This window comes from Microtus pennsylvanicus, chromosome 1 (assembly GCF_037038515.1).
Source record: "Microtus pennsylvanicus isolate mMicPen1 chromosome 1, mMicPen1.hap1, whole genome shotgun sequence".
Classification (NCBI taxonomy): domain Eukaryota; kingdom Metazoa; phylum Chordata; class Mammalia; order Rodentia; family Cricetidae; genus Microtus; species Microtus pennsylvanicus.
In genome coordinates, this window is record NC_134579.1 from 199,697,473 (window position 1) to 199,710,054 (window position 12,582).

The window sequence follows — 12,582 nt, forward strand, 5'->3', positions numbered from 1 at the left end:
CATAAGAAATGGTACATGGTATATTTTAGAATCCTGTGGAATTTCCATGCTCTTTTTTTACACCTCAAAATAGCATTGTTTGTTCATTTTTATTGCTTATATTCATATTTTTTGGATGACATAAAAATCTCCAAGGTAGAGAATTCTTTCCATTTCTGAAAAGGGGCTTTATTGTCTCATTTATAAAATTAATGCATATTTCAGAATTTTACCTAAATTTATTAAAAAATTGGTACAGAATCAATTAGTGCATGGTATAGACCTGGTGCCTAATACATGCTTCCAGACTGACATAGTCAGTGGTGTACTGGGATGGTCATGTGTCTAGCTGGAGAGGTTTATTGCTTGAAAATTTCCCAGATAGCATTTAGCAAGGTTTTGCAGGATTCATTAGCTTTAATGTTCCTTTTAAATTGCTCAGTTAGCAAATATTTTATTAAGGCTTTGCAACTCCCAAAGCTTGCTGACCACCTTTGGAAGTTTATCTAAATAAATAGGATTGGCACCCTCTCAATGCCAAAATGATCTCCCGAGTTTCTGTAACTAAGGAGAACTTTCAAATTGCTTGTAGCCAGTGTGTGATGGATGAATTGATTTGCATGTTAATCTTGACTCTTGATCCTTTGTGGATTAGAAAATTTGCATGGCTACAAATGAATTTCCACTCATGGCAATTTCGGAATTGAAATGAGAGTCTGTATTCATAAATCCTAATTGCATAGATTGCTTGCTTTAGCATATTTTTAAAAACCATGTCTACATGGTGTTGTTGAAAGACTTTAAAATTCTTACATTTTAAATTAATATCGCAGTTGGCTCTGATGGCATCTTTGAATTGTGGTCTTTTAAAATGACATCGCATCTCAGGGCAAAGAGGCAGGCATTGCCATCTCATCCCGAATTAATGAATGGGATTTAATTTGTGCTGACAATTAGCCAGTCATGTGGTAAAACTTCTACTAAAGACTTTAACCATTTCTTTGTAAGCACAGTATAGTTTTCTTATGTTGTTTAAAAGTATGAAATATTTGTAGTAAATTGAGTAACTTCTTGCTGCTGGAACCAATGTGTTTAGATTTATTCTTCTAATAGGCATATTTCCATTGTGTCCTGCCTACATGTGTCAAGTTTGAATGGCATACGTCAGAAACTCAAAACTTATAAAACTTCACTGGTTTCCTAATTTTCTTTTATTAAGGGGATCTTATTAAGGAGATCGCCTGTAGCTTTTATTTGTTTGAAAAAAGAAAGACAAAATGGATTAGTTTTTATCAAGGGTTTGACTAATATATATTAATTATTTAGAAAATAAGCATTGCTATCTTTCAGATAGAATATGTATGTAACGTGTCCTTCTTAACAATTCAATGACTACTCTGGGGGATCGCTCACGAGCTTATTCACGTTAACTCTTTTTTTCTCTCTCTATAGGATGGGTTATACCTTTAGGATGGGATATGACTTTAGGGTGGGATATACCTTTTATAGGATGAGATATACCTTATAGGATGGGATATACCTTATAGGATGGGATATACCTTATAGGATGGGATGTAACTTTAGGATGGGATATACCTTTAGGATGGGATATAACTTTAGGATGGGATATAACTTTAGGATGGGATATACCTTATAGGATGGGATATACCTTATAGGATGGGATATAACTTATAGGATGGGATATAACCTTATAGGATGGGATATAACTTATAGGATGGGATATAACTTATAGGATGGGATATAACCTTATAGGATGGGATATACCTTTAGGATGGGATATACCTTTAGGATGGGATATAACTTTAGGGTGGGATATAACTTTAGGATGGGATATGACTTTAGGGTGGGATATACCTTATAGGATGGGATATACCTTATAGGATGGGATATAACCTTATAGGATGGGATATAACTTATAGGATGGGATATACCTTATAGGATGGGATATACCTTTAGGATGGGATATACCTTTAGGATGGGATATACCTTTAGGATGGGATATACCTTTAGGGTGGGATATAACTTTAGGATGGGATATAACTTTAGGATGGGATATACCTTATAGGATGGGATATACCTTTAGGATGGGATATACCTTTAGGATGGGATATAACTTTAGGGTGGGATATATCTTTAGGATGGGATATACCTTTAGGATGGGATATAACTTTAGGATGGGATATAACTTTAGGATGGGATATAACTTTAGGATGGGATATACCTTATAGGATGGGATATACCACATAGGGCTGGGCTTGTTTTATCCTGGTTCTTCTCCCAAATACTAGGGCTCACATTTTTCCTTTTCCCTCCTCTTGCTCATTCTGGCTGCCCAGACCTGAAATAATCACACAGAAACTGTATCAATTACAATACTGTTTAGCCAATAGCTTAAGCGTATTTCTAGCTAGCTCTTACATCAAAAATTAACCCATTTTTATTATTCTGTGTATTACCACGAGGCTCCTGGTTTACTGGCAAGGTTCTGGGGCTTCTGTCTCGTTCAGCGGCTACATGGTATCTCCCTGACTCTGCCTACACTCTCTCTATATATCAGATTTCCCACCTGGCTATATTGTGCCCTGCTATAAGCCCAAAGCTGCTTCTTTAATAACCAATGGTAATAAAACATATTCACAGCATACAGAGGGGAACCCTACATCAGAGAGGTGCCCCTCTCACTTTCCCTTTTTTTCTCACAATGACCCAGTATGGCTCAGTGATGTCCTTTCTTCCTTAAAAGCAAAATCAAAACAAAACAGGAAAATGAGAGATTGAAAATATGCTATGTGATTAGAGACACTCCCCATTTGGCCGAAAATAAATATTGCCATTATTAGAAAGCAAATCTCCTTTCTTTTTCCCTAGGTTGAGTATGATTCTGCAGTGAAAGTATCAGATGTTAGCAAACGTAGAGGACACAGTCAATAGCCTGTAAAGCACAAATGTGAAGCAGTGAGACTTTAGTTACTGCTCAGAAAATATATGGGTCCTGAGTCATGTCTCTGGCATGGGAAGGCAGTAAATATCCTGCCCAGAAGGATGTAGGACTCCTAAACCTTCTAAGGTTACTGTGTGGGCATCTTTTTGTAGGGGACGGCCATCTAGATTTTCTCAGGAAGAGCTACTAAGTCCAAGATCTTTTTAAAAAGATTTGTTGTTCTTATTTTACATGCATGGGTGTTTTGCTTGTTTGTATGTCTGTATTATGTATACGCGGTGTAGTGAGGAGCAGCGGGCGGCTTCCCACCGCTAAGCTCCCGGCCACCAGCTAGCTTTACCGGAAATAATTACACGGAAACTGTATTCTTTTGAACACTGCTTGGCCCGTTCGTTCTAGCCTCTTATTGGCTAATTCTCACATCTTGATTAACCCATTTCTAATAATCTGTGTAGCACCACGAGCTGGTGGCTTACCAGGGAGATTCTTAACCTGCATCTGCCTCAGAGAGGAGAATCATGGTGACTGCCTGACTCGGCTTTCTTTCTCTCAGAATTCTGTTCTGTCTACTCCACCCACCTAAGGGCTGGGCTATCAAAGGCCAAGCAGTTTCTTTATTAATTAACCAATGAAAGCAACAGATAGATAACACTCCCACATCAATGCAGTGCCAATGGAGGCTAAAGGGGTTAGATCCTCCAAACTGCAGACATAGCCTACTGTGTGTTGTAGTATAGGTACTAGCAGTCGGTACTCTTGAACAGCTGAGCCAAGCATCTCTACAGCCCTGGGATCTCTTAAAATAGCATAAAGCTGCAGTTTTCAACCTGTGGGTTGAGACCCCTTTGGGGGTCACATATCATATATCATACATATTAGATATTTATTACCATTCATAATAGTAGCAAAATTCTGGTTATGAAGTGGCAATGAATGTAATTTTATGGTTGAGGGTCACCGCAACATAGGGAACTTTATTAAAGGCTCACAGCATTAGGAAGGGTGAGAACCACTGGAAGCCTGCCTAAAATGTAAATGCAGACAGTGGTCTTTTGGTCATTACTGTTCTCCTTCAGAGGGTCGCTGAACTGCTCTGTAATCAGCTCTGTCTTCTAGACTGCACTCTGTGTAATCTTATCTGAATTTTTTAAATGGAGACCACAAGAATAAGAGACCTGAGGGTGATCTTAGTGAAAAATGAGACTGGCAATGCACAGAGCTAGAAGATACTCAATGGTGCCAGCTCTTGTTAAGCCCATGACATCAGATTCTCTGGGGAGGGCTCCATCACAAGGAAGACACTGAAGGATAGTTGGGCACCCTAGTGTAACTTCTGTGCTCTTAACTGAACCCATGTAAGGAAATCTTATTGATCTCAGTCCAGAGGACTGCTGAAGAATGACCAGCCCCTTTTTCATTGATGCAAACATATAACCAATGTCTTCCCACAACTTCCCGACAAGAGTGAGCAGAAAATACTATTTGCCTCTAAGGACCCTTTTGGTCAGAATTGAGTTGATGCAATCTATAGATATCCTGGGTATTTATTATACACAATCCAAAAAATAATTGGCAGAGTTTTGAGATTTTTTTTTGTAAAACTAAGAGCTTTCTGAATGTTTCAATACATATGTTTTTAAAGTGCTAGCATATATTTTGTATAATGTTTTGTAGAATGTTTGTATTTTAAATCCCATGGAATATGAGACAATTACTGGGGAAACTAGCCTGGCTTAGAGCATTTAGCCAGCCTCCTGGCTGGCCCCTACTTCTTGTTAGCATCCCTGTGGGGACAGAACTGTTCTCTCATTCTGAAGAACTTTCTACAAATTTGCATGCATGAGAAGGGAAGCCACAAAGCAACAACAAAGCCCTTAATTGATTTCTTCTATTTTCTCTTTCAGCCAATGTCCCCAGCAGGCCTCAGGTAAGTGCTAATGGCCCAATTGACTCTACTCTCTTGATTCCGACCTAGAGTAAGCACATTCACCACTGTTGATTTAGTCCTTCTTCATTCTCCATATATATGAGTGAATCCACTTGGTGTTTAAGTGTTACTTGATTCTATATAACAGAAGATGTTGGGCAGGGAAATGAGATTCCACAGTCACATTCTGCCAGGTACCCAAAGTACCCATGCTGGCTCTCTGCTCTCATTCCATGCTACCTACTATATAAAGTCACTCTGTGTAGTTCTGACTGACCTTTCATCTAACATGTCTACTTAGGGTCCCTGTCACAGAACGCTGACTTTAAAATGTGTCTGGTCCCCCAAGGATAATACAGAGATCAGTGCTCCAATGAAGGGGAAGTTGCAGTTTTTTAATTATTATTTGAAAATATATATTGAGCTCTTCTAGAAGCCGGAGACTACTAGCTATCAGTTTTGTTTCTTAGGAGGAACTGTTAGTTACAATATACCACAGCGGCACAGCATATCTTCTTCCTTAAATTTATTAGTCTTTTCAAAACAATGAGCATTGTCTCATCTTACTGGCAAGCAGAGCTGGGGTCTTGGCTAGAAGACAAGTACCTGTGAAGCCAACTTGTGACGCAGTAGGCATCTTCCTCTGATGCCCTCTGCTGTCCTGGTAAATTGGAAGCAAGGACTTTAAAGGGAAGTGAGGCAGCAGATGGTGAGTTTGAGGTGTAAGGAGAGATGGGAAGGTGTGCTCACCTGCAGAGGAGCAGACACACCCAGAAACAGAGCGTGACTAAGATGGCTGTTAAGGAACACCTCTTTGTGTGCCAGCCATCCCTATGGTCATGTTGACCTCTAGCCACAATGATGTTCATAAGCAAAATCAGCAGAGGTGACTAGTTTTGCCCTAACCTGTAATGGAAAAATTGAATGTGTTAAGCCACTGAGTACAGTTGTTTAAGAGAAACGGCAAAGAATTGATCTTAAGGATTGAAGCAGAGTCTTGAGTTCAATTGTGAGGGAAGTGAGGTCATGGTCTTGGCAAAGATGGGAGAAGAGTGGCAATGATCTACATCTTATGCTCTCAGAAGATGGGTGACGTTACCATCCTATCAGAAGTAAGGTGAAGTTAGATACAGTTAGAGAGGGTGTGATGGTAGAGAGGCCATAAGTAAAGGTAATGGCTGGATCTGGACATCTGTGTGAATGACTAAAAATGGTAGAGGGTGGGATCCCTGACAGAGAAGCCAGAGTATTGGCCTAATCATGCTCTTGGGTGTTGAAACCCTTAAGCTTTACAAACAGCCTCAAATTGGGTGATACTGAGATATTTGCTCCCTGAGAAATGAATGAGCATGGATTAAGGGGCCAGCAGATGACTCCAAAATGGATTGGTGTGGTCTGATGAGATGAAATTCAAATAAGCATTTTAGGGAGAAGAGAATGACGTTAATTCTGAATACCTCTATAAGGCCTGGTGAGAGGCCAAGGGTAGTGTGGATCAGCATGGAGGAAGGAGTTACAGGGATCTTACAGGCTATCCAGATGCTGTGTCTTTAAGAAGAGCTGGATGCTGATTCAAGTCATTAAGGAAAGACGTGTTCTGGGATGAGTAGAGGCTGTGGACATTTTTGGTGATGGACCATGTGACCCAGAGAGCACAGAAGGATAGATTGAACTAGTGGGGGCAGAACATGGAGACACATCTAGGAGTGTGCAGCTCTCTATGTGGTACAGAACAGAGGGCATGGAAGGGTAAACAGAAATCAGGGGAATCTACATAGTAGAACTGAGAGAAAGGCCTGGGGTTCGGTTCTGATGGCTCCATAGAGATGGAGGTCACGAAGGGTGAGAGAATCTTTTCAGTCCTCAGACCCATTATGGCACAAGGCACAGGACTTGAAGCAGAGAGTGAACTTGGAGACCTTCTGCTTTGGTATTAGATTTGAAGAAATTGTGTAGAATAAGATCTTTATTGTTCCCTGGTAGGTACAGGAAACATAGGACTCCTTCCGGAGGTCTCTTTCTTCTCTGCCTTCTATCCTCTGTTGACCAAGGTTTCTGTCCCACTAGGTCCCACATCTGTTTAGTCCCAAATAAGCACACAGAGGCCTATATTAATTATAAACTGATTGGCCTATTAGCTCAGGCTTTTTATTAACTCTTATAACTTATATTAGCCCATAATTCTTGTCGGTGTTAGCCATGTGGCTTGATACCTTTTTTCAGTAAGGCAGTCACATCTTGCTTCCTCTGTGTCTGGATGATGAGTACAGACTGACCTTTCCTCTTCCCAGAATTCTCCTGTTCTCATTGCCCCTCCTCTACTTCCTGTCTGGCTACTGGCCAATCAGCATTTTATTAAACAAATATAAGAAACAAATCTTTACAGCCTAAAACCATTGTCCCACAGCAATCCTCTACTTTATGTCCTTTTCCTTGTGGAATTTTCCATACCCTGGGTCAAAAGGAAAGTCATCAAAGGTGTCTATTGTCACATGGATGCTGTCCTATATGTTTATTTGTAGAATTCTATGTTTAGATTGCTTTTTGTTGACTGAGTTCTGTCCTGCCCGGTGCCCGCAGTTGTTAAGTCCCAAAGAAATCACACAGAGGTCTACATTAGTTATAAACTGATTGGTCCATTAGCTCAGGCTTCTTATTAACTCTTATAACTTATATTAGCCTATTATGCTTATCCATGTTAACCACGTGGCTTGGTACCTTATTCAGTGGGGCAGTCACATCTTGCTTCTGTGGCAGGGTGAGGACTGCAAACCAAGTTTTCTCTTCCCAGTTTCTCCTGTTCTTGTTGCCCTGCCTCTATTTCCTGCCTGGTTGTCCCGACTATACTTCCTGCCTGTCTACTGACCAATCAGCATTTTATTAAAATACAATTGACAGGCTACAAACCATTGTCCCACACTCTCCCCTTGTTTTTTTTTTTTTTAAAAAGAACAAGAACGCTGAATCTAATATCTTTCGTTTAGCTTTTCTCCTGACTATTATAACAACTTGTAACCAGCATTCTAAACAAAGGTTGGAATGCAGTTTTCCAGGCGACTTCCTGCTTGGTTGTCCCTCCTGGCCAATCAACATTTTATTAAAATACATTGACAGGCTACAAACCATTGTCCCACAGCAGCTTTTAGAATTAAATTCCACTTTTTAGAATTCTGCTGCCTAAAAAGAAAACTGTTACACACCTCCTTACTATATGCTTCCAAATCCTGAATAAGAGAATACTTGAAAGTAATTTCAATCCATTTTTCAGCAATAAATTAACACTAAAGCTTTAGTTATCAATATGAATAAATAGCATATTCCCTTGCCACATGGAACTTCTCTCTATTCCTGTGTTCTTAAAGTACTTTGAATTGGCTAGGGTTGAAATGACCATCACATGAGAAAGGAATGAGAGCCTATGCTTGAGATAGCTTTCACACCCATTTCACCAGGAAGGGCTCACCTCAATATCTAGTAACCTAGAACCCAGTGAGACTGCCATTAACATTTGCTGAATTTTTCTTCCTTCAGAACAACAAAATGTCTAATCCAGAAGCAAGTTTGTTGGAGAAAAGTCTTGAAATAAGACTCAACTGACTTCCAGAAGACCTGGGAGTAAAAGAGCCCCTTGGGGACCTTTGCCAGGAATTAGTTTATGAATTCCCTCCAATTCCAGGGAATCAATTTCACATCAAGGTCTCCCACAGAATGAGAAGCAAGGATAGATAGGCAGGGGATCTTTGCTGGGAGTCCCAGAAGAGCCTGCCTGATTCCATGAGGCATGGCTTCCTTTAGGCTATTTCATGTGGAGTAATTTGTTCAAAGATGTCTAATTTCAACACGTTTAAAAGAGCAGTTGCTTGCCTTCCCCATGGAAACTCTAGTGTCACTTCCTTAGTGTGGCCTGGATTGAGAAGCATTTTCTGTTTACTGGATACCCGTGCCTGTCCTGGATTATAATGCCAGTCTTCTCCTCTCTAGGACAGAGATACTGGCTTTATCAAAGTGCCCTTCCTAGTTCCTCAGGAGGACTGAGGTATAGTCTTAGTTGGTCTGACACACACATCACTGCTGTCTTCCCCAAGAAGAAGCCAAGATCTCTCAATTTTTACCCGCCTTGTTTTCTAGCCTGGGCAAGAAAAATAAAAGACATCTGGATACCCCGCCTCCTTTATTTTGGCATTGACTACTCTAATGAAAAGCTGACCGTGTCACTTCAGGGTGAAAGGTCCTCATCCTAGGGAGCAAAAGTCACAAGGGCAGTAGGGGTTCCCCTTTAAACGCAGCCCTATGAAGTTTGGTTAGATCTGAAAGAAGCCCTCTTTTCCCCTTGAAGAACTGTCAAGTCTTCATTACCCAGACAGCCTTTTGCAAATGTTCTGACCTTGGTGTTTTCCCTTGCCACAGGCAATGTGAAGCATTCATCTAGCCAACCAACATTTCCTGACCTTCAGTATTGCCCTCTTCTGCAAATGCCAATTCCAAGTCCCATTCGACCTGAAGCTCCGTGGCTCCGCGAAACGTGCTGTTGGCGTTGACTGTGTGTTCTACTGAGGGAATAAAACACTGACTATCCAAAGAGAAAAGGGTATTTTGTTTCTGTAATAACGTATATTATTGTTTTCTTCTCCCCTTTCTATGCAACTGTAAATTAATGAACACGGAAGTTATTTGGAGGTGGTAATGCATTTGTCACTGATTTGTATAGTATATACAGCCGTGGGAAAGTGGGTGGGGGCTTTCTAATATGAAACTACCTTTTTAATAAGAGAAAAATGCATAAGAATTAGACCACTCTACATTATTACATTCCTTCTGCTGTTCATGTTAATTAACCTTGTACAATAACTTCATTTATTATATGACTATTTTCCCATTATATTTCGGTTATTTATAATTCATCAGCCATGACCAAATAGACTTTGTGTATTTGTTTATAGGGTTTGGCCAAATTCTTAAGTTCATATATTTGAATCAAATATGTGAAGTAAGCAGCAATTCTGGATATGCTATTTAACCTTAGTTGACATCATCCACTTAGCCTTTCAGTAACCATTGGATGACTCCAGTAAACATCCTGTGAACTAATTGGCAAGGCTGCTGGGTATTTTACCTCCTGCTTTTTATTCCTTTCTTGTAAGTAGATCTTGACGTCTTTATTTATTTCATCGTGCAATCTCTATGCTAAAGAAGACTGCATTGTAATAGTCTCAAAAATCATTTTACCAAAGGTTGCCATTTAAACATATTTTCATTTTGACTCAGAAACAAAAGTTAGCACAGCATCTCCTAGTACCTTCAGCCTTGGTTTCTATCGTAAGGTACACAACAGACTTTTCCCATCGTGAGATGAGATCACATCATGGTCTTTAGTTCCCAAATAGACTTTTATCATTGCTTTTGTATTTTCTAGTCCTTTGTAAGTTTTGAAAGCCCTAGTGGTTTCCTTTATGAATGCATACTTAGTGCCTGTCTCATGGGAACCTTCGGGACAAATGGACAGATGTCTCATGACCCGTCACGTGACCAGCAGCACATGTGGGAAGAATGTCAATCACAAGCCTATATTGCTTCTCCAGAATGAAATTAATGCTTAGATGATTGGTCCCCTGCCTCGACTTCTGAGTGCATTCAGCAAGATATTTGGTTGTTTTTTTCTCTTTTTTAATTTAGCATTTAATTAATTACCATCTGTAGAGAATACCAAAAATAAAATCAAAGGAAATATGTTTTGATTCAAACATACGTGCTTTTGAAACGTCGGGACATGCTAACTTTGGGTTCTCTTTTGCTGGGATCTGGCTAGCAGGAGGCTGAAAGTTGGACATTGCTATTCTTTTAGGGTTGGTTGGGTGGGTTGGGGGCAAAGGGTGTCTATTTGCAGCATAGATATTTTGAGAAGAAGAAAATTGTTTTATAATAGAGGAGAGCCATGATCACCTTTCTACCTCAGAACCCCCTTCCTCCATTGTGTTGGACATAGCTTTATACGCCACAGTGTGCAAAGCCTAGGCTTTCATCAGGCCATTTCATACCCAAGAAAGCACCTAAACAACCCCAACAAACAACTCCCTGATCTCAGAACCCCAGGTTGTAGATTTGGTGTCTTCCTTATTCTTCCTTTGAGAAGTCATGTATTCTTTTTTTTTCCTCCTGCCTGTATTTGTATGCAAAATAAACTCTATCTGCTATTACAGAAAAAGCTACACAAAACACTACATTGTAACCTTCTGAATATTAAGAGGAACTATATCGCAGTAACCACAGTGAGAAATAAGTGTATTGTTCTTTTGAAGTATGTGGTAAAGAACTAATCACAGACTGTCATCTAATCTGGTTACATATTGTATTTTTCATCCTGAATAAAAGTAATTTTAACACAAAATGGCTTTGCTGTTTGGCTGTGTTTGTTGATGTCATCTGATCTCTGAATGTATATGAGAAAAGCGAACTGTAGAGAGGCCGATAAATCCACATATTTTCTGAAACTGTCTCATATACACTAATCCAGTCACATTTCACTCTTTCTCCCTCCCCCACCTCTTCTTGCACATACATATATTTATCTATTTCTCAATTTCCTGTGCAAATGGAAACCTTGTTGCTAGGGAAAATGAATGTTCCACGTATATCCATGAAGCCTATTGGGCCTTCATTTTTATAACTTGGTGCTACTGGTGTTTCGTTGGTTACTCTTTCAAATCCACTTTTATCACAAGACTTTGCCTCAGTTTGTTTTCTATTGCTGTAAAGCAACACCATTAACCAAGGCATTAACAGAAAGCACTTAATTCAGGGACCCATGGTTCTAGAGGGTCACAATCCGTGATCGTCATGGTGGAGAGTACATCAGCTGGCAGGCGGGCGTGGCAGTAGAGAAGAAACTGAAAGTTTGTATCTGATCGGCAGGAGAGAGAGAAAGAGAGAGGGGGGGCGGGGAGAGAGAGAACTGGAATGGCATGGGCTTTTGAAATCTCAAAGTCCATCCCCAATGACAGACCTTCAAATCCTTCCCAAACAGTTATACCAACTGAGAAGCAAACACTCAAGATATGACCCTATGGGGGCTATTCTCATTTAACCCACCAGAGACTCTAAAATCATCTATTTATTGGTACTGTTGGTTTTAACTAGTCTGGTATCAGATATAATTTGCTTCTGGAGCTCTCCAGTACAAAAGGATATCGAGAATTGTTTTACTTAACAACTCTGCAAGAATTAGAAAAATTCCCCTGTAATGTATGATTTAAAAAGAGAACAGGAGCATCCAATGCACCAACGTTTTAAACATCTTATCCATGAAGTGTCACTCACGTTAATAATTTCTAAGGAAGCCGCTGGTTTCCAGCCACTGATTGGTCACTGAAAAGGGAAGTGACAACTAGCCAAGCTTTGTTTCTGTATTTAGCCTTCGCCTTATTATATGCCCTTGAAATTCTCACTATAATTTAAATGACACAGTTACTCTTGGGATCTGTTTACTCTTTGAGCAGAGTGGTTCTTCAGATACCATTCCCATGTCATTAGTGTAAAACTCAGTGAAGATACACATAATACCATCCCCACTACTGACATCTGCGTGCTGAATGCAAAACCTGATTAACTTGATAAACCCAAACTCCTGTTAGCTGAATAGCCTTGCTGCCAGGGCCGAGTTCACACTCTCCGTGTATTCATTGCCTGTGATAGCCATTGTCCCATGATGTGGGTAAAC

At 40.0% G+C, this 12,582-nt stretch overlaps 1 protein-coding gene across 8 annotated transcripts in view; it reads left to right on the forward strand.

Annotated features, from left to right (window-relative positions):
• The window catches only part of Utrn (utrophin), a 506,130-nt gene extending 494,877 nt beyond the window's left edge, over positions 1–11,253 (forward strand). For all 8 annotated transcript variants that reach the window (XM_075948903.1, XM_075948906.1, XM_075948904.1 and 5 more), the window contains 2 exons: positions 4,846–4,868; positions 9,276–11,253. In XM_075948903.1, coding sequence (XP_075805018.1) covers positions 4,846–4,868; positions 9,276–9,284 — 32 coding nt within the window. In that variant the 3' untranslated portion in view covers positions 9,285–11,253. The remainder of the gene's footprint in view (positions 1–4,845; positions 4,869–9,275) is intronic.
• The last annotated feature ends 1,329 nt before the right edge of the window (positions 11,254–12,582 follow it).